The sequence below is a fragment of the Brassica napus genome, chromosome C7, assembly GCF_020379485.1.
Source record: "Brassica napus cultivar Da-Ae chromosome C7, Da-Ae, whole genome shotgun sequence".
NCBI classification, from domain to species: Eukaryota; Viridiplantae; Streptophyta; class Magnoliopsida; order Brassicales; family Brassicaceae; genus Brassica; species Brassica napus.
In genome coordinates, this window is record NC_063450.1 from 38,068,614 (window position 1) to 38,092,163 (window position 23,550).

General features: G+C 34.9%; 2 protein-coding genes across 2 annotated transcripts; both read left to right on the forward strand.

Annotated features, from left to right (window-relative positions):
• Positions 1-1,117: 1,117 nt before the first annotated feature.
• On the forward strand, positions 1,118-1,633 carry LOC106409052 (small polypeptide DEVIL 6-like). Its single transcript, XM_013849740.3, has one exon. The coding sequence runs from the start codon at positions 1,207-1,209 to the stop codon at positions 1,327-1,329; it is 123 nt and encodes a 40-aa protein (XP_013705194.2). The 5' UTR covers positions 1,118-1,206; the 3' UTR covers positions 1,330-1,633.
• An 11,117-nt stretch (positions 1,634-12,750) lies between these two features.
• LOC125589998 lies at positions 12,751-16,144 on the forward strand. The gene is made up of 6 exons (XM_048762786.1): positions 12,751-13,590; positions 13,845-14,204; positions 14,286-14,558; positions 14,770-15,107; positions 15,175-15,268; positions 15,437-16,144. Exons 1-6 carry the CDS (start codon positions 12,751-12,753, stop codon positions 16,142-16,144), a joined length of 2,613 nt encoding a protein of 870 aa, XP_048618743.1.
• Positions 16,145-23,550: the final 7,406 nt, after the last annotated feature.

Consider the following 23,550-nt stretch of genomic DNA (forward strand, 5'->3'; position numbering starts at 1 on the left):
AAATATGAAAAAAATTTTACTTTGATAGAGGGAGATCGCCTTCGTCCTTTGGAACAGATGCAACATAACATATATTTGGATGGTACATAATCAAAAGGGTTCACCGGAGAAATCTTTTATCACAGACAGAATATGAAGAAGGAGGAGATGCCTTGGGGTTTGCTTGTCATCTATATTGACGTGGTTTACGTTTCCATCATCGATGTTGTCTGTGTTGTTGTCTCCATTTTCGCTGTAGTCTATATCGATGTCTCCATCGTTATCGCCATTACACACTCCAAACTTAAATATTTTTTTGTGAGAAAAATAATTTGTTGCATCTCTTTACTAAACAAAAGGAAAAACCTTTGTTAGAGAAGAAAAATTGAAAGCCACGAAGATGATGAAGATGATAGATTTGGTTTTGTTGATTTATTGGATAAGATTTCAGATGGATATCTGTCTAATCCAGATCTATGAAAAAAAACCTTGGCCGTCGAATTAGAAAACAAATCAATGGTTGTGGTTAAATCCCACCACTTCTAATTTTTTTATTATAACTAGTCTTTATAATTGAACTAAAAGAGAATTAATTTAGTTAAGAATGAATGGAATGGTTGAAGAAAGTGTGTGTAGAAGAATGTGTCATAGAATGTAATAAATAAGATGAAATGTGTCTTAGAGTGTAAATATTTCCTGGTTTATTATGTTAATAAAAACTTAAAACTGCTTTTAGACTTAATATTTTCTTATTTTTATCAGAAGCAGTAGATTAATCACTAAATCCTGTAAAATGAGAGAATCAAAATAGCACAATATCAACGTAATAATAAGATTCAAAAAAGAAAGAACTATAGAATCACATCGTCGTTTTGTGTACAAACCAATAAGAGCATTGATAATCTTAACATTCTATAGATTTCTTTCATACAACTCGCATACATTTTATCCGGCTGAAATTCTAATACTGGTACAATGGCACACCGATACAAATCACCACTAAAATATTAATCTTCTATCTCTGAAGATTGAAAATGATGCGACAGTGTCGGGTGAGTTGGGATGCATTTCCACGCGCGACCTCGACTTGTTGTCCCTACAAGTACTCTCGCTTCTTCAATTCTTCTTCTTCTATAAAAGAAAATACCTTTCTTTGTTTATTTACACTCTCTATCAACTTCAAGCTAAAATCATTACAGCTATACAAAAATCTCTATAATATCAAATATGGGAGTTTTAAAGAGGAGAGTTTCAAATAGTAGAGGACTTGGTGGTGTTCTTAGAGAGCAAAGAGCTAGGCTTTACATCATCAAACGATGTGTTTTGATGCTCTTATCTTGGCAAGATTGATCCAAGTGGTGATTCTTTGAAGCTGAACCGGAGCAAACCGATGATAGCAAGAAGTTATGAACGATAAACACTGGTTTGGGTGGTGTTAAAAAAAAAAAAAACACTGGTTTGGGTTTGCTTGCTCATCGTCGATCATGAGGGATAAAAGATAAACAGTTTTGATATGGGCTATATGTTTATAGTTGGTTGTTAATTTGTAAAAACGACGAATAAACGTTGGGATAGTTTTGTAATGGCTTCAGCTCCTTGTATAAATTCGCCTATCTCACACATAATCTAACCAGGACCAGTTCTTATTTTCTTATTTTTAATTCCCTTGCTTTCATAGTTTTATGAGTTTGTGATTAGTGTATCCTTCAACCATGGCCGCTTAAGATGAACAAGGGCTCTTAAGCAAACCTTGTTTTAAGGTCCTGCTAGATCTTGACCCGTACAAGGATGATTATTTTATTTTTATATCAATAATTATTTATTTTACATGATTAATTGTAATATTTACCATATTACTAATTGTTTAATATAACATTTTAAAACACAATAATTTTATAGTTCACATGAAATAATTTAATTTATTTGTTTTAAATTTTCAGTGATAGCATAATTTAAATCACGTAAAACAAAAATGTAAATTGAAAAATCTTATTGGTAAAGAATCAAAAATTTATTAAAAGTTAATTTATTAAATTAATATCGCAGATTAATATAAAAATTGTACATGATTTTAGTTATAATTAAAAATAAATTTAATTTTAAAATAAACACGACATTAACTAAATATTTAAAAGTTTTGTTTAAGTGAAAAATGAAATATACATTTATTTTAAATAAACACGGAATTACTTAAATATTTTAAAGGTTTATTTTAATGAAAAATGGAATATATATTTATATTGTAAAAAAAGATATGAAAATATTTTATTCAAATATAATTTCAGAGTAAATATAGAAATATCTATTTGATTTGTTTGTTTTGGAATAATTCAAATAATTTAACTATTTATACAAAAATTAATTGAAACAACTTTCTAAATGGTGGTCCAAATTTAAAAAAAAAATCACACATGAATTAAGTTATTATTTCTGTTTTAATAGATAGATAATAAATTATTTTCTTAACGTTGGTAAAAATATATTTTATAAGTTTTTCACACGAGCATCAAACATGCACATCATTTTATTTGATATTTTAATTAGAATTTGTGGTACTGTGTTTTAATGCTGTCTAAATCTAAATTTTATATATACTAACACTAATGAAGATATTAGGGTCCTAATATTACTGGAATATTAGGGCTCTAATATTACCAAGTTTGGAGCGGATTAGTGGCACTGATCATCCTTCATATTAACCCGGCACTGGTGTATCTGGTTTATTTAGAATTACATTTTCTAATATGTGAATTTGCATTAACCTAAACAAAAGCTAACCGCTTACACAATTTCAAATGTTCAAATTTTAAGAAGTGGTTTAGCTATACGGTAATTAGTTATTAGTCCAGCAAATAGTGAATGATGTAAAATTTTCTACCCAGCTAAAAAGCTATTTAACCAAAATATAACCAAAGATTTTTTTTTTTCTGTAAGCAAGTGATCAGTCTCGTTTTTCTGTAAGCAAGCTTGCATGCTTCGATTCTCCTAATTTTAGTCAAACCAACAACCACTTCCTAGTTCCAATTATTAGGTAATTGATTTGTAAATAAATTAAAGTTTTAGATAAAATAAATACCCTTTGTTACTTTGTCTAATCATATGTAACGTTGGTGCTCACGTATGAGATGGCTCTACTTTGGTTCAGTTGTTTGGACTCGCATTGAAATTTTCAACATATTTTATGACTACTGTTAAAAATATTTATCATGATGATGTGTGTTTGTTTAGTTTCTGCTTAATTGTCATATTCCATTAATCAATTAATAACTATAGATATAGATCAAGGGAAAACACAAGTCACACACCATTTAAAATATTATTGTTGGGGTCCCTCTCATTTAATCTGACGTGACCATTAGGTGCCAAATTATTTATCAAGAAAGACATCTATGTGGTACATCAAATTTAGTCTATCTATCTATATATATATATATATATAAAGTTGGTTTTTTTCCATCTTATGACATGTGGAAAGGGGGTTTATTAACATGTGTCCTCATGTTTTTTTTAAATCCTTCTTCATTTAAATTATTGCAATTTGCTCCATCAATTTCTAATTATGTACTATCTAATATTTCTCATATTTATTGGTCCCTAAAATTCAAAAAATAAATAAAAGAATATAAATATATTTTAAATATTTAATTTATTCACAATTCAAAATAGCATAAACTTTCACCATTTTATTATTTACTAATTTTTATTATTTCATTTACAAATTATATATTTATTTCACTATTAATATCATAAGATAATCAAATTAAGAATAAGAAACTAGAGCATCAACGCAAATAACCAAGAAAGCGGGACAAAGAAAGAATAATAATCGAAAGGCCAAAGCCACCAAGAAGCAGAATCATATATGACTAAAGCACTGGAATCACAACCAGTAGCTAAAAGGTAAGAAACACCTCACAAACTAAACAAGAACATACAAGATGGTCATGCAAGTGCAAAACCACAAAGCTCTGGATAGAAGAGACCAAAGCTCCAAGAGACTAACTACGCACACCTATACCAAGAGAAATATAGAAAGAAAAGAAACAACTTGAGAGAGGGAAAATGAAAGACAACCACTGAGAAATCAGAGACTAAACTTGAGACCATAAATAACCTTCCAAGCCCACATAGCATACACGAACGAAAACATTATCCAAACCTGAAGTGGCAAACATGGTGAAAGGGAGAGCCACCAGAGATGCGATGAAAGCTGCAAAGAGATGCGAGAATAGAGAGGGAAAGGGAGACGAAATGAAATCAGCAAACTATGGAGCCGTCCTGGAGATATAAAAGAGAACATATAAATCAGAACACCGAAAAATAGATCTTGAAAACCAAGACGAACAAAGACACTATTGACGGTAAGCCAACAACGATGAATACAACATCAAAGACGACTAAACTCTGGCCCAACCAAAGAGACGCAGTTCCAAACATCAGCTGAAATCTAAGGAAGAAGAGGACCTGTCAATATTGACTGGAACAGCCTACAATGCCGTGAGAATCAACCGAACAACTGAAAACTCATAAACCTGATCTACAACAAATACCATATAATCTCACATGTGAAGAAGGCAAGGAAGAATAAGAGAAAGAGGTGAATCTTTTTCCGGTGATGGTGAGAACTATCGCACACCATAAAGGTAACGAAATACATAGACGGTGACAACTCAAGGTCAAAATATGGGGAGAGGGCATAAAACATAGTTATAATTTTCAAAAAAATAAAATAAAATAAAATACAATTTTGACGCTGAAACCGTTAATCTTATAATCAACAAATGCGTAGATACAAAGTTATTAAAATTCAATATTCTTTTACGTTAGATGCTCACTTCACTACTAACAAGTACTATACAAACAAAAACAAATTATTTAAAAAAACAAACAAAAACAAATTATTTAAAAAAACAAACATAAAATATATTAATATATCACCTACTACTATAAAACACACTAAAAATACCAAGTAATGCTCTTAACAAATAAAAACGACAACAAAATTACATTATCCAAAAAATCATGCTCTTAGCAATAATAAAACAATATTCCGCGCGAAGCGCGGACATCCCCCTAGTTAAAATATAAAGTGAAGTTCCTTTTAATTAATTGCGTCAAGACTAAGGTTATAAATAGAGGTGGCAAAAGAGAAACAGATCAATATTGTCGCAGGAGAACTGCATTTAAGACATGATTCATGTTTTTTCTTTTTCCAAAATTTATTGCATGCAGTTCAAATTTTTTTTTGTCTTTTCTAAAAAAATCAGATTTTCCACGTGCAGTTTTATCCACTACCATTTTGAAGATGTTCACCCTTTTTTTTTCTTTTTGACTAATAAATAATTTTGTTACAAATTATTAATATATTTAACATTATTCTATAAATAACATATTTTCATTCAATTTTATTAACAATACAAAAAACTTCAATTTTCTATTTTATTTATGTCATAAAAATTTAACATTTATCTGAATTACTAATATGATTATGTGTTTTTAATTAAGTAAATGTATATATTAATGGAAGATAGATGGATTTGGTTTATTACTAATATTTTTATATTACTATAGTGCAATAGTTATTACTATTTATGTTATGTAATTATATACTTATATATTTTATTTTATCTTTGTAATTTTTATTATTTAAATATGTAATCTATTTTATTTCATTTTTCATCATTATAAATTTTAATCAGTGTTTTGAAAACCTGATCGGACTTGCCGGTTAAACCGATCGGACTTGCCGGTTAAACCGATCGGACTTGCCGGTTAAACCGATCGGACTGTGTCTCGCTCGTCTAACCGGTTATGAGTTGTGTTAAGAATCTGATTTGAGTAAAATTGGTAAATTCAATCAATAACTGGTCAAATTTGGTAAAACCGGTGATTCAGTTTGATATTAGAACTTAGTTTTCTTCAATTCAACTTAAAATTAAATTAAAATACTGTTGGATCGGTTGGACTGATCTGACCATTGACTCAGCTATAATGCCGAGTCAATGTTCAGGGCGATATTAAAAACATTAATTGAAATAGACTGTTTGATCTGTCTTTCTCCCACATGATCTGCTTGATCTGCACTTGATCCGCTTGATCTGCATGACCTGCTTGATCTGCAAAGCTTGAACTGCTTTTCCCATTCGAAACCTAAACTGATTGTACAATCAGTGAACCAACCATTCACGTCACATATTAAGCGTTTGAAACATTTACACTCTAAGACACATTTCATCTTATTTATTACACTCTAGGACACATTCTTCTACACACACTTTCTTCAACCATTCCATTCATTCTTAACTAAATTAATTCTCTTTTAGTTCAATTATAAAGACTAGTTATAATAAAAAAAAAATAGAAGTGGTGGGATTAACCACAACCATTGATTTGTTTTCTATTTCGACTGCCAAGATCCTTTTTCATAGATCTGGATTAGACATATATCCATATGAAACCTTATCCATTAAATCAACAAAACCAAATCTATCATCTTCATCGTCTTCGTGGCTTTCAATTTTTCTTCTCTAACAAAGGTTTTTTCTTTTGTTTAGTAAAGAGATGAAACAAATTATTTCTCTCACAAAAAAATATTTGAGTTTGGAGTGTGCAATGGCGATAACGTTGGAGACATCGATATAGACGACGGCGAAAATGGAGACAACAACACAGACAACATCGATGATGGAAACGTAAACCACGTCAATATAGATGACAAGCAAACCCCAAGGCATATCCTCCTTCTTGCTTTGCTGCGATCCTTTCTTGATTTCATATTCTGCCCGTGACAAAAGATCTCTCTGGTGAACCCTTTTGATTATGTACCTTCCAAATATATGTTATGTTGCATCTGTTCCAAAGGACGAAGACAATCTCCCTCTATCAAAGTATTTTTCTTTTCATGTTTTTTTTATTGGATAAGAAATTATGACATAAAAAATTTAGCTGAAATAATCTTTTTGTTCTTGTTAATAGAAAATGATTTTTGTTCTTGATCATGATTATCTATGTGATGAATTTTGTTTGGAGGAGATTAAGAGATGGATGTCTTTGTTCTTGTTCATAGAAAATGATTTTTGTTCTTGGTCACCATAGGAACAAGACTATCCACAACACATGTCTTTTTGCCTTTTTGTTGTACACATGGAATTTGCACTTTTGTTAGTGAATATTATAATGATGAAGTTTAGAAGAAGTTTATAGCATGTTAGAGTCTTGTGTATATAATTTTCATGAGTTTTTAAAATGTGTACACATGTACACTATAACTTTTAAGTACATATGGACATCGAATATGTGTATTGTTTTGCCTTAACTATAAGAGGTGATTTCCTATAATATTTCATCTACTTGTTTCTCATCAATTCCATTTATTTTTATACATGACATCATTCACATGTACACTAGCTTTCCAGACATCGTACACGTTATCATGTCTAAATTGAAAAATTTACCAAAACAAAAACCATGTTGGCCATTTTACAATAAAAAATATCATTGTACCATACTCCCCAACCCTCTTTCTATTTGTTGGAAGATTGGTATTGCTACATGTTGGAAGACTAACATTTTGTGTATATGTGAATAACATTACATCAGTGTACACATGGATATCGTTACAGTGTTGTACACATGGATATTGTTACGTATATATGGATTTAGCCTCCTTGTCCTCCCCACGCTCCATCATAGGATCCACTGTAAGTTGCATCAATACATACATAGAAAACAAATAAAACTTCAGGATATTCACACACCAAAAAAAAAAATTCCTCATGCACACCCAACCCCCCGTGTACATACGTACAACCTAGCCATTATGTACACTCAACCCCTCTTTGTACATACTTACCCTCACACAACATTGTACAACTATACTATTCATATTAACATGTACAACATCGCAAGTGGCGTACATACATACCTCTCATCTACCGCTCCCTCCTCTTGTTGCTGAATCTTTGTAAATATAACCATAAAAACACCACAAACATCTTAGAAATCTCGGCAATCTATCCCAGAAATAGTGAATTCCAGATTTGGAAAACTTAATCAGAACCCTAACCACACAACCGGAAAATAGTAAAGCGAGAAAAGTGTCTAACCTTTTCCTTTTCCCTTTGATTCTCGTTTTTTCTCGACGACATCGTCTTCTCCGACAGTTTAAACGTTCTCTGTCGCCGATTTCGTTCGTCGCCTTCTCCAGTGCAACTAGATCTACTTTTACCCACGATGAAAAAAGGGTAAAGTCTTAACCTTTTGTTGGGTCTAAGGTAAAAAAAACTAATTTTAACTCTCCTACGTGTCCACCACCTAAACTCCTGTATTTTCAAATTTCAAATTCCATAACTAGCCCAACTATAAATTATTTGTCCAATTACCTAACTACCCATACTTGGTTTACCTTTATTAAGGCCAAATTGGTCTTCAACCACACTAAACTACCTTAATAGCACTTTGTGATCTACAATGTAATAAAAAGATGGAAAGTGACCTACAATGAAAATAACTCATATATATATTCTATTTATTTAACATAAGTTTTGACTAACAAACAAAATATAGTAGATATACATCTCTTTCTTCTTCGTTTTCTTCATCTTAAGTTCTCAACCATTTTTTGTAAAATGAAATTTGTTTTCTCAGAATTTTTTTTTCAAGAAAAATTTAATCAATTATTATCTATATTATTATATCTATCTTTTGAGATATGTCAAGCTATATTTCTAAAGGTGGTGTAAAGTACACAACGATGTCAATGGCGGAGATCGATTGAAGCTTCAACCATGGTATCTTTGTCTCCTCCTCTCTGTGCTCAGCTCCTCCGTTCAAGATGTTGTCGATGTGAGGTCTCGTCCACCAGTGGTCATTGCTCTTCGTCTCATCTCTCGGCTTCTCCACGTTTCAAGCCTACGACCTCTTCATCTCCAAATCATGTTCTTAGCCTTCGTCGTCGTATCTCTGCTCCGTCGTAGCCGACTCTCCGTTATCGTTGATGAGATGTGATGAGAAGTGCGATCTGCAACATCAATGGAATAGTATCACTGTTTTGCACCTTTAGTCCTCTAGTTTCCTCTTTCTTTCACAATATGCCTCAAACTCCCAATCTGATCAAATTGCTTCACAAATTTACCTCAATACTTTTAATGTTGCAATCTGGCCTTTCCGAGTATACTCAGAAATTGTCTGTCGGTTTTTGATTCTTTTCATTCTGTCCCCATAGTATTAAATGTGCATATTAGATCCCAATTCCATCTTCAAACTTTCAATTGTGCACTCCAGTGTACACGTGGACATCATTAAATCATGTACATTTAAACATAGGAACACGTGGACACGTCGAGCCAAGATTGTATCCATGTGGTTACTCAATATACTCGTGTACATGAACAAGATGTACATAACAACAAAAATGCAACATGGAGTTTGTTTAATTTATCCGAATAAATCAAAATTTAACACGAACATGATGTACATCTCCAACTCTATCTGAAAGAATCAAAGTTTACATAATTAAAACAATTTAGACTTTGCTTTGAATTCTCCTGTGGCATAAATTTTGTGTAAATATATTCATCATTTGAACATACAATGTTGAAACTTGTAAATCTATGATACAAATTCGTAAATGTCTAATTGAATGTTGCACCATGGTAAAATGTACATGTCGATATTGGTAAACAAGTGTACATGTAGATATGTTTATTGTTGAGCTGCTTGTAATATTTCAAAATGTTCTTGTCGATATTAGTAAACAAGTGTACATGTGGATATTAAATCTTGGTGTACATGTCGATATTGGTAAACATGATATATCATATATGTACACATAAACAGTTTTTGTATGTACACATCGATGTACATATATAGAAAACATACTAGTATACACCGGTGTACATGTGAGTCATTGTACAAGTGGACACGATACGTGTGTGTACATTTGAATACTATTTAAATTTGCAAATGTTATAACTTACAAATGTATGTTATATATTTTTATGGATTGCATCAGAAAAACCATTTGGGCCTGCTCCTCGCCGGTACCATAAGCATCTCTTCGAAACCATCATCATCGTGGAACCAAAAACAAGAGATGTCTCGTTTCATGTACATATGAATCGTGGTACATGTTGATAGTGTATTTGTATGTACAATATATCATGTACATATAAATCATTTATTTTTTAATGTTTTTTTAATGTGGGGCATTTTCGTAATTTTAACTTCATCTTCCCCAAAATCAATTAGGGTTTTCTGCAATTTCCCTCTATGGCCGCCAGCCATTATTCTCACCTTAATCATCCGTTTTTTTTCTTGCTTATCGTACCTTTGAACATGTATAAATATCATATAAGACATGATTTCAAGCTCTAAATGATTTTGTTTCTACAACAAAAATGTAAATCTTGCTTATTCTTTTTATTACCGTCACAGAGCGAGGCGAATTAGTTGTGGAGTAGTTGCAGAGCACAACGTGAAGGAGGTAGCTCTCCGACGGCTTCCGGCAAAACCATTTCCGTCACCGATGTTTTCATTATATGGTTAAACCATTGCTTCCGTGGTTACAAAAAATAAAGAAAAAGATAAAATATTGAGTGAGTCCACTTAATTATAACTAAATTATACTTTAGTTAGAAAAAAAAATAAGTTAAAATAAAATTAGAAGAAAGTGTCTAAGGAGCAATAACTGCTCTAGAGTGTAATAGAAAACTTAAAAGTGCCCTAGTGAAAATAACTCTAAAAATAACTATAACTATATAATAAATGATTATTGTTTTGTTATAATTTTTTCTCTTTTCCTTATATTAAATCATTCGCAGTTCTCTGAATCAGAATGCATAGGTTTAAACCTTAATTTTATAAAATAGGTTTAAACATAAATACGATGAATGTGAAAAAATCTTCATAAGTCATCGTTTTATTTTATTTTATATGGTCACAAACCCCGTACATGTATGTCCCCCTATTTCCTCTTTTATTTTCCCACCAAATACTTTTGAGATCATTAATTTGAAAGAATACAAAAACTCCGTCGTCGACGCGAGAAAGCAAAATTTAAAAGCTCTTAAACTAAAATTTCATACTGACTCAATTCCTGTATCGAAACGTGGTTAGATGAATTGTAAAAAAAAAAGATGAAATTAAATCTATACTATTAAAACAAAATGATTCTTAAAAAATCTATTTAAACAAAGTTGTTGGACCATTTCATTAGACTTAAATATTTTTTTAGTCTTACTTTATATTTCTCTATTTATATAAATATTTTACATAATTTAAATAAACTAATTTATTATTCTCTTATAATAAATCATATAATTAATCTAACAATAAATATCGATGAATATATGACATATTATTCAAACATGTTTACACATGACGTGATCATTATCACATATAGTTCTATTAATAGTATAATTTTTTTAAGGGAGAATTGCCAAGTGTGACTCAAAACTTGGAGTCAAACCCAAAACAATACCCCAACTTGGGTCAAAGGCAAAAGTAACCTAAAAGGCTATTGAAATTACAACTATCCCCTTGTGACCAAACAAAAAAACGGAATTCTTTTTACGTTTCTACCCCTCGCAAGTCGTCTGTTTAGACGACTTGAAAATAAGTCGTCCAGACGACTTAACTTAAAGTCGTCTGGACAGTTAGTCTTAAACATAATTTAAAAATTTTGTAAAAAATATTTTGATAAGTGAAAAATGGGAATTATGTAATTAACATATGTCTTAGGAGGTATAAATTAAGATATAACAAATTTCAATTGTTTTCAGCATAGATGAGTGAAAGTAGTGAGTCATGATATTCTTAAGTTTATGTTTCATCAACATATGTTGTAGTATTGTATGTGTTCTTAGGGTTAGATTTTGGAAAGCATTAAAACCGTTTTTGAAAATTTTTAAAATTACTTATGCGTGTTCATTTCTGTGTATAGTAAACACTATTTAAGTATAATTTGATTTTATAACGTGGTTAGTTAGTTAATCTAGTCATTTTAGTTTAGGGGTTCATTTTAGGGTCTAGGACGACTTAATATTTTGTCGTCTGAAAACAGACGACTAAATATTAAGTCGTCTGTTGTACATTATCAGCCAGAATAAGTCGTCTAAACCGGACCAAACCTTAAAGTTTACCAATGTAATTTTAAAGCTAACCGGATTATTTACCCAATATATAAGGTGATTTTTTTTTTGTTTCATTTTTCGCGATATTCAGAAACCCTAACAGTTCTCTCTCAAAGGCGATTTCGAATTCCCACGATTTCCGAACAAACCATCGTTCTCAACATCGGCTATCTATCTCACTTCATTCTCACCGTTGTCGCCGCAGCTTCTTCTAACCCTAGCGCCGCCGATTCCTCTAAACCCTAGCGCCGCCGATTCCTCTAAACCCTAGCGCCGCCGCTTCCACTATTTCCGAACAAACCGTCGCCCTCGCCACCGTGGTCACCAACGTTCTAAACACTAGCGCCGCCGCTTCTTCTAAACCCTAGCGCCGCCGCTTCTTCTCTGTAAACCTTAGCGCCGTTTCTCTGTAAACCCTAACGCCGCTAAGTCATCAATCTCGAGGAAAAGATGAACATAAAACGTTGTCTCTATCAATTTACTCATTCTCACCGTTTCACGTTTATTTTTTCAGATCTATAACCGCAATGACGAGTACTCCAACTCCTTCTGCGACTGGAAGACTTGTAAGTAATTTAAGTCGTCTACTAAGTCGTCTGGACTTATATTGTTGTCTTTGATTATTTTGCAGACAAAAAGGATGGATATTCCAGAACTCCCCCGTAGGTTATACACATCAGGGGAAGAACCAGAAGCCCACAATAGCATTTCGTATCATACGGATAACAGCAAGTTGCATACTGCTCTTAGGAAAGCTCTTACTGATGACGAATTTGAAGAGCTCAAGGAGTCGAGTTTGGGAGTTTTCATCAAGTTCAAGGAGCAGGGATTTGGTTGGGCTTCAAGGCTGGTTCACTACATGCTCAGTTTCAAGCTGGACATTAAGAAGAAGTATGAGATGTGGTCTCTCGTTGGTCCAGAACCTTTGAGGTTTTCACTGTTAGAGTTTGAAAACCTCACTGGTCTAAACTGCGAGTACATCGAGGACCTTGAGACACCAAAATGTGACGTTACCCCAGAGATGGTTTCTTTCTGGGGGATGCTGGGAGTTCATCTGGAAGCTGGGCCAACTACTGATCAGATAATAGCAGCACTGCAGAGATGCGGGGATTGGTCCAGGGAAGATCGCAAGCGGCTCGCGTACCTCTCCATCTTCACTGGATTCATTGAAGGGAGAAAGTTTTCAACCGCTACACGATCTACTCTGGCAAGGCTAGTGATGGATTTAGAACGGTTTGAGAATTATCCATGGGGGAGAGTCGCATTTAAGGTGCTGATGGACTCTTTGTGGAACAAAGAAATTGCTGGCTGTTACACCGTGGATGGGTTTATACAAGTTCTTCAGGTCTGGACGTACACAGCTATGCCGGAATTGGGTGCTAGTATTGGTGGTCCCAGAGCAGACAGTCCGTCTCCACCGATACTGGCTTACGAGGGCAGCAGAGGCCGCAGATCAATGAAAGCTGCTATCTTGAGTCAGGTATTTACTTCAATCCAAAAGACTGCGCAGACGACTTATTATAAGTCGTCTGGAAGGTCGTCCAGCTGGACGACTTATCGGACGACTTAATTAAGTCGTCTGGAAAGTCTTCCATCTGGACGACTTATTAGACGACTTATTATAAGTCGTCTGGAAGGTCTTCCAGCTGGACGACTTAGTAGACGACTTATAATTAAGTCGTCTATTTAGTATTTTTTTTCAAATATCTAACTCGATTCTTCTATTTACTGCAGACCCGCGTGATCAACTTTGTTGAGAAGGACATTAGTGAAATGTGGCCAAAATGGGACTCTGAGGTTGAGGACCTGCCCGCGGAGAACATCATTAAAGTCATGTATGAGCGGAGACCGTGGAAGTGGACCATGGATTGCTGGGAAGTCACTGGTACTAAGGTCAATACAAAACCTAAGGTTGTGACTCCATCAAAGAAGGCCAAAGAGATGGTTGTGTTGGAGGAGGAGGAGGAGGAGGAGGAAGACAATCCAAGACCTCGGAAGAAAGCTCGTAAAGAGGCTCCTAAAGTGGCTAGTGAAGAGGCTAGAGAAGAGGCTAGAGGGGTGACCAGAGAGGAGTTGGAAATTATGTTCAAGGGCGTAGCTGACTGCATGAAAAAAGGGTTTAATAAGTGCATGAGGGAGTTTAGGAAGTTGTCCGATAGATTGGAAGCTGTGGAGAAGAAGGTTGGTGTCACCAATCAGGCTACCCCTCCACCTCTAACCAATCAGGCTACCCCTCAAGATAAACAGCCTACCCCTCTTGCCAAAGAAACCGGGGGTAGAAACAAACAGGCTACCCCTCATGCCAATGAAACCGTGGTTAGTAACCAGCCTCCTCCTCATCAAACCAAACAGCAGCCTCCTCCTCCTCAAAAGAAACAGCAGCAGCCTCCTCCTCCTCAAAAGAAACAGCCTCCTCCTCAAAAGAAACAGCCTCCTCAAATCAAAGAGGTTAGTATCAAATCCAGGGTTAACTAGTTGTCCAGACGACTGTAAAAGTTGTCTGGACGACTAGTTGACCCTGGACGACTTAAACGTAAGTTGTCTGGACGACTAGTTGACCACGGAAGACTTAATTTTAAGTCGTCCAGGTCCAACTAGTCGTCCAGACAACTTTTGTTTAAGTCGTCCAGAGTTAACTTGTGTGCAACTTTTATTGCAGAGATGGTTGCCGGAGGATACAGCAACCGAGGCGAACTCGGTAAATAAGACCTCCAAAGAGATTGTTGCTGTCACTTCCACCGATCACCAACCGAGCCTCGCTTCCACCGATCAACAACCGAGCCTCGCTTCCACCGAGCCAAGCGATCCAGTTTCAGAACCGAGCCTGGTTGTATTGGACAAGCGTGCAAAGAGTAAACGAGCGAAGAAACCTGCTCCCACTGTGAGATCTCCTTATACGGCAGAGAAAAAAAAAGATAAAGTGGCAGCCTATAATCCATTTCCGCCAGTAAACAAAGATAAGTTGAAGGAACTCGCTGATTGGTTGAAAACTGATCCGTAAGTGATTGCTTTACCCATAATAGCTTGATTTAGTCGTCCAAAACTGATTGCTTTTTTTTTGCAGTCATTATTTAACTAAGACCGAGGACAAACCACGTACATCACCAACAAGGTGGTACCACTTCCTCCGGACAGCCAGAGGATGGCTGGAAGACTGCGTAAGTCTTCTGCACACGATTTAAGTCGTCTACAAAGTCGTCCAAGTAGACTACTTTCCAGACGACTTAAAGATAAATCGTCTGGAAAGTCGTCTACTTGGACGACCACGTAGACGACTTATATTTAAGTCGTCTGGTAACTTCTAACTTGTTATATTTAATATGCAGCATATAGATGCTTGGATTAATGTGCTAAGGCAGAGGTATCAGGAGAACCCACAAGCTTTCAGGAGCGAGCGAATGTGCTTCCTGGATCACAACTTTTCCCAGTCTTGGAGAGAGCAGTATCACCTCTTCAAAACATCGGAACCTGATCACAAAGGTTTAGGAAGAGTTCTACCTGGTGGGGCGTCGTATTTTTATGACGGATCAATACCTTCATTTTGCCAATCAAACAAGAAGTGGGGGGAGGACATTGATGATATCTATGCGCCAGTGAACTTGGACGACAAGCATTGGGTTGCTATTTGGATATCGATCCCTAAGAGGCACATAGTCGTCTGGGACAGCATACCTTCATCTAGTGTACCAGACGCATGGGATGCGATAATGGAGCCTTTTCTCCAGATGGTCCCTTATCTGCTTGTTGAGTGCGCAGCCACCGACGAAATACGGGTCAAATACGGGTTGGAGCCATACACATATGAGAGACCGCTGAAAGGTGTACCCACGGCCAACAATGGTGATTGTGGCGTGTACACTGTAAAGTACATTGAATGTCATGCTCTCGGTGTCTCCTTTGACCCTAAAGACTTTGCTAGGTGCAACGCAAAGAAAATGAGGGATAATATGGCGGTGGATATATGGAAGGAGCTTGTTGATCAGCATCTAAAAGAAAATGTGGATGGTGATAAGTTCGTGGGCTTGTATGATTAGATTAGTGTTTGTATTTGAACTTGTCTTTGTATTTGAATATATAAGTTGAACTTGTAAATATATAAGTTGTAAATATATAAGTTGTCTGGAAGATTAGTGTTTGTATTTGAACTTGTAAATATATAAGTTGTCTGGAAGAAATAAGTCGTCTGGAAGGTTTTCCAACTGGACGACTTACAAATAAGTCGTCTAGAAGGTTTGGACGACTTATTATAAGTCGTCTGGAAGGTTTTCCAACTGGACGACTTACAAATAAGTCGTCTAAAAATAAAATACACTGGACGACTTAGTAGAAGGTCGTCTAAAAATAAAATACACTGGACGACTTAGTAGAAGGTCGTCTAAAAATAAAATACACTGGACGACTTAGTAGAAGGTCGTCTAAAAATAAAATACACTGGACGACTAAAAATTTAGTCGTCTGGACGGGTAATCAAGACTGGACGACTTAAATTTAGGTCGTCTGGACAACTAGTCAACTGGTTGTGTACATTGTGGTTTCGTATGGCCAGTTTCCTTGCAGTTTGAGCATCTCCGTGCCCTGTGTTTCTTCCTGGGTTTGTGTCCTCTCATCCTAGATAGCTCCAACCAAGATTGCCATCTTGATTTCTTCGGTCTCCCCCGACCACGCTTTAGTTCTGGAGGAAAGCATTCTCGTTCCTCAATATGTTGTGACACGATAGGATATATATTCTCTGAGTATCCTGCATACAGATAATTCTTTGAGTACAGTGGACATACAAGTGTGGAGATATGCAAACCAGCATGTATTCCAGCAGCTATAGCATGAGAGCAAGGTATTTTCTCCACTCCATAGACACCACAATCACACTTTGCATGTTCCAAATCAACCACACAGTCCATTTTGCCACCTTTGACAAAGAAATGCCATCCATCAATTGGTTCGACCGTCATCGTACCCGCTATCTCTTCTCGAACAGCAAGCAAGTATTCAACACCCCCGCTATGTTCAGTTGTGAGACTCAAAGCATCTTGTCTCCTTTTCCAATACCATTTTCCTAACTTCTGCCTTATGAACTCCAGCAGGAACGTAATCGGAAATCCTCTTGCTCGCTTCAGTGCGGAATTAATAGATTCAGCAATGTTGCTTGTTTTTATGTTGAACCTGTTCCCCTTACAATAAACCCTTGACCATAGCCTGACGTCGGCTTTCTCCAAATACGTTGCAAGTTCCGGGTTTGCACTCCGTATCTCAGCCATGTACCGGTCAAAATCGTAAACCGTGTGAGCATAAGCAGCCCCTTTCACCAAGTACATGAGATGTTTCCCTTTAAACTTTTTGACAATGTTATCTTGAAGGTGATAATAACATATTCCTCGGGTTGCCCAAGGAAACACCTTATCACACGCACTTTTAATGGCCTTGTGCCGGTCGGAGACTATCACCAGAGGCTTGTCATGAGATATACAACTAGCCAATTTTGTGAAAAACCATTCCCAAGAAGGTATATCTTCCTCATCCACGATCCCAAAAGCCAATGGGAATATCTGAAAATTGCCATCTTGTGCGGCTGCAACTAACATAGTTCCTCCATACTTTCCACTTAGGTGAGTTCCATCCACCACAATGACCCTTCTCTGATACTTAAAACCTTTGATAGAAGCTCCAAAAGAGAGAAATAGATACTTAAATCTTTTCATAGAATCAAGTTCTATCGCCGTGATAGAATCAGGATTTGCAATGGAGATTTGCTCGAGATATGATGCCAGACGCGAATACCCTTCTTCTGCTGATCCTCTCACCAATCTTTGTGCATATAACAGTGCTCTGTATGAAGTGGTGTAATCAAGCGCCATGCCAAACATGTTCCTCATTGCATCAGTGATATGCTGCGGAGTTATCCCATCAATGATTCCAACACGATCAATGAAAAGACTACCTACATACTTCGGAGTACAGTGTCTCCGCTGAGCGATTCGGTCTCCCGCTGAGCATAAATGTTTTTCCACATACTTTGTTACCCAAAACGTGTTTGTCCCATGTTTGACACTCGCTCTGACCTTCCATCCACAATAGCTAACCGGACATGTTGCCACAACGAGAGTTTTCGTTGATTTGTATAATTTGAAAGAAAACTTACCCCTCACTGCTGCCAACCGCAGCTCTGAAAGCAGAGCACCCTTGCTAACAAAACTCTGGTTGACATAGATACTGGTACCATTCGATTTTCCTCCTTCAATAGCATTTGTCTTAGCATATGTCTTTTGGATTTCTTCAAAACAAATATTATCATCATCTTCCTCGTCCTCATCTGGAACCTTTCCATAAAGACTGTAATCCCCACCATTCTGATCCGTTTCACCAACAATAGAATTATCAGCATCCTCCTCCCCATTTTCCTCCTCCCCATCTTCTTCCCATTCACCAGCTTCATCATTATCACCAACATCTTCTTCCCATTCACCAGCTTCATCATTATCACCAACATCTTTTTCCCATTCACCAGCTTCATCAATATCCCTTTTCTCTGAAACCGTTTCGACCTTGCTGCGGCTTGATACACAAAGACATACTCTATGGGTTTTGAGTATCTCCAGCAAGTTTCGAACTTGTCTATCACTTGTAACATGAATGGGAAGACTGCCTGGAGCCATCATCATTTCTGCTGGTAATGAGTAGCTAATCTCCACACTCACTGTTCTCATGTCCAGGTTATAATCTTCTTGAGCCATTGCAACAAGTTCAGCATGTGTTGAATCTTCATTCAATAAAAACAATCTTCCTCCTTTGAGATCATCAACCACAAAATCCCAACGGAAATCTCTCAACAACCATTCTCCATACACTGCATGTAACTGAAAAATCATCTGCAAATATTCAAAATAAAACACATTAGTAAACATAGAGAAAAGGGAATGAAGAAGTTCAATAAACATTGCCGCAGACGACTTAGCATTAAGTCGTCCAGAAGACTTAAAGGTAAGTCGTCTAAAGAGGTCACTTTTGCAATTGAAAATTAAAAGGGACGACTTAATTCTAAGTCGTCCGGCTTTGTTTGTTAAAAAAAAACTTCAGACGACTTATATATAAGTCGTCTACGAGAAACGGGCTAGTTTTGCATTTGACCGAATCGTGTCAGATCTTTGACTATTTCTGGACGACTTATAATTCAGTCGTCTCTGGGAAAGTTAAAATTTCAATATTTTATGAAAACTTGACGACTTACGTGTAAGTCGTCCTAGGTTAGTTTTGTAATTGAAAAATAAAACTTGAAATTTAACTTTCTCCAGACGACTTAGATGAAAGTCGTCCAGCTAAACGACTTAATTTAAGGTCGTCCGGGATAAGCAAGGTTTGACCAGAAAATTGGGAAAAATTCTGGACGACTTTGCTTTCCCCGGACGACTTTAAATTAAGTCTTCTGGAGGGACGACTTTATATTAAGTCGTCTGGTTAAAGTTAAATTATGAAGTTTTATTTTTCAATTACAAAACTAACCTAGGACGACTTACACGTAAGTCGTCAAGTTTTCATAAAATATTGAAATTTTAACTTTCCCAGAGACGACTGAATTATAAGTCGTCCAGAAATAGTCAAAGATCTGACACGATTCGGTCAAATGCAAAACTAGCCCGTTTCTCGTAGACGACGTATATATAAGTCGTCTGAAGTGTTTTTTTTTAACAAACAAAGCTGGACGACTTAATTTAAGTCGTCCGTTTGACCAGAAGACTCATCAGTAAGTCTTCTACATACAGATGACTTACTAGTAAGTCTTCTACGCGAACAGATCTTGAAAAAAAATTCAAATTCGTACCTTAAACTAGGTGAGATGACTTCGTTTGCACACAGGGTCTTCTCCAACCACCCAGAACCTCAAACGAAAGCAACCGTAAGTCAAAACGAAAGAAATATGGCTCTGCAACCATAGCCCATATTTTGAATCAAAAGCTTGAGTTTTTTGGATGAATATAGAGAGAAAGTGAAAGAAATGTTGTTTTTAGTTCATAACAATTGAAACAGAGAGAGTGTAAAGAGATTTACGTGCATTAAAGGGCATTAAAAGCTCCAAACAGTTCGTACAAGGTTGTTGCCACTATTCATTGCAGTGGCAGTATTGTAAATACTTGAAGAAGATGAGGTTGAGACAGTAAAGAAGCCATTTTCGAAAAAAAAAAAAAAAAAATGTTAATGGCATTTTCGTAGATAAAGTGCAGGTGTGGGGTTAAAATCTCAAAAAAAAAGGAGTCAAAAGAAAAGGTTAGTTTTCTGTTTGACTCCAAGTTTTGAGTCACTTTTGCAAAAAGCCCTTTTTTTAATGGTTTAGTTATATTTAATATAGGCTGGAATGGCGAATCATCTGGTGTATAACAATTTTTATTTCATTTTTATGTGAATTGAAAACTAAAAGCCTTAATGTCAACTATTCAATTATGAAACATTAATTTAATCTTACATTCTTATATATGGAATCAATTATAAAGATTTGATCTTACATTCTTATATATGAACTAAATGATTAATCTTATCATTAAAAATATCAAATGGGTTTAAACGAGTCGTAAATTTAAATGGAATTAGTAAAAAAAACTAGTTTAAATAGAACATGTTTATTTACTTTACAAATTCTAATAATGCATCTGATACGTTTTATTGAATTTCACAAATGTAAAATATCTTACGCTTTAAATCGAGTAATTTAGGTTGTTTGAAAAAAAAGGATAAATAATTAAATATTAGTTATTTGAATAAAAAATTTCGAGTCATTAATTGTTTTTTGCATAATTTGGTTTATAAATATTATTTTCAGGATATTTGGTTATTTAGAAATCAAATATAATTTATATTTGTAGGTATATAATTTGTATTTTAAAAATTTAAGTACTCATTTGGTTCTCAGTTCGGTTTCTATTTTTCGGTTTCAAAGATATAGGATATGCTTGGTTATTTATGAAATTCGGCTTAATTTTTTTTTTTTTTTCAGTTTGATACGGTTCAGTGCACCCAGGTAAATGTATCCAAACCTATACATTATCTTAAATAGAAGTTATAAGAAGTTTTATTTAATTTTAAAAAAACCAGCGTTTTTTTACGCACAGTTCAAAATCTAGTTTTTGTTTTGAAATTTGAAACCTAATTTTTTTAGTTTGGACATAACTCGGATCCAAATATTAACAGTCAAGTGAAAACTGTCATTTTAAAGGTAACTCAAACTGAGCTTCTTGTATTGGTTTTTTTTTTGTAAACTTATTTTCTTGTATTTGTTATTTGTATATTTTCTAATAATCTTCTAATTCAGGAGATAATAAGTAGTAATCCATTTATCTTATAATATTATATCCAATCATTATTTAACGTTTCTTTATAGGATGAAATAATTGGAGTTTTAGCAGAGTACAGAATCCATGAATTATAATTTGTTTGTGTGTGTTGGATTCACGTCGGTATACTAAGCTAGACATTCCACTCGAGTTGAGATTATACGGTGGTGCATTGACAACGTAGCAACTAACACGTTTTGAAAATGACATGGTTGGTATGTATTAGCTAAGGAAAATGAATAGATGTCTACTAATTACTAAATCATCTCTAACACAAGCCTATTTTTTTTTCAGAATATGCTTACAATATGTTGATGGTGTATTTCAACTTCTATCTGATGATTTAGATGTGAAACTCGAAAATTCTTGTTATTAATAAAGTCAAGACAAAATCTTGCAATCAACCAAAAGTCTCTTGAAGGTGTTTTAAAGGTTCTATCACAGTTTGAGGACATGTCGGGTCCGAAAGTCAGTATTTCAAAAACATCTTTGTTCAGCTCCGGGGTTTTGGAATCTGTTCTGGAAGAATAACCCACTTTGCCAATTCATTTTATGGAGACTCTTTTCTGAGAAGGAAGTATCTATCTAAGACGCAATTTTTGTCTGTAAATGAAAAGAAATATTCCTACTCATGGATTTTCAGGAAATTTTTTAAACTGAGGGATAATACTTTTAAATTCATCTCTATCAAAATTGGATGGAGAGATTCCACGTTCTTTTGGTGGAATCTTTGGACTCCCTTTGGTCCGTTATACCATAACCTCGAAAGTGATGGTCTTTCTTGCTTAGGGATTCCTCTCTTTCGAAGAGTCTCTGAGACATGTTCTACCTTCGGATGGATGCTCCCACCAGCCCGCTCGGAGCGTCAATTTTTGCTTCATTCTCATTTGACATCATTGACTCTTCTGAATCATAGCAACTTTCCTCTTTGGTGCATTGAAGATACTCCTCACAAAATTTTCATCTCCAAACTAGTCTGGAAATGTATCAAAATTAGGAAGCCTCCTTGTTCTTGGGCCCTTGTAATATGGCATAAGGCAGCTATTCCGCGACATGCTTTTCAACACTTAGCTTTTCATCCTCAATCGAAACCTAATACTTGACAGGTTATTATCGTGGGGTTTTGACATCGAAAAACATGTATTTTTTGTGGCTCTCACTTTGAATTAAAAAATCACATGTTTTTAATGTCAATAATGTGCACATATATGAAACATGCTTACAACTAGGCTCAACCTTACTGCTCCTCCTTTATTTTGGGAGCTGATTCTACCATGGCTCCATAATGCCTCTCACTCTTAACTTGGTAAGCTCATGCTACTACAAGCTTGGCAGGTTGCAATATACGAGATTTGACGAAAACGGAACTGTTGCATTCATGACGGTCTAACAAAACCGCCTCATTATGTTGTAAAAAGTCTGATCTCTTCGTTGAAAGATAAATGCTTAGGACTGTTAAATCTAGGCTATGTTGTAAGTGACCCTCTATTTCAAATTTGGGCCGGTGATTGACTAATCTCAGTCTTTTTTTTCTGTGAAAACATCTTTATCTAATTCTTCTCAAAGTCTTTGTTGTTGTCTCCCTAACTTCTTTATTTTTTGTAATTGTTTGTTATCTGCTGTTTCGAATATCTGATTAATGAAAATTTTTGTCCAAAAAACAACTCAAAATTATGAAGAAATTCACGTCGCCGTGATATACTGATGAATACAAATGAAAAATATCTAAACAAATACTCCTTCCGTTCCTAAAATATTTATGTTTTAGAATTTTCACACTTTTTAATAAAACATATTAAAATTTAACTATAAGTGCATAGTTTTTTGTAATTTTATATTTCCTATATTTTTAAACCAATAAGATTATAAAAAATGCAATTAATGTTCTTGAACTTCACAATTTCTCATTATTAGTTACAAAAATTGCATTGGAAATATAAAATATGTATCTTTTTGAAACAAAAGTTTTCTCTAGAATATAGATCTTTTATGAACGGAGAGAGTATATATAATTAAATGTAGGTCTCTCTTACAATTTTGGATCATTCTTCACTAATGAGATTTTTTCTGTATAGGGAATTTGCTCTCTTATTTATGGAGGTCATATCATGGCTAAGACATGG

What these genes read in the sequence shown, in the direction of transcription:
- LOC106409052 (XM_013849740.3), top strand. Translation starts at nt 1,207, where the DNA reads ATGGGAGTTTTAAAGAGGAGAGTTTCAAATAGTAGAGGACTTGGTGGT.
- LOC125589998 (XM_048762786.1), top strand. Translation starts at nt 12,751, where the DNA reads ATGGATATTCCAGAACTCCCCCGTAGGTTATACACATCAGGGGAAGAA. An exon ending in AAGCTGCTATCTTGAGTCAG is followed by an intron (nt 13,591 to 13,844) that starts GTATTTACTTCA and finishes TATTTACTGCAG; the next exon opens with ACCCGCGTGATCAACTTTGT. An exon ending in AGCCTCCTCAAATCAAAGAG is followed by an intron (nt 14,559 to 14,769) that starts GTTAGTATCAAA and finishes CTTTTATTGCAG; the next exon opens with AGATGGTTGCCGGAGGATAC.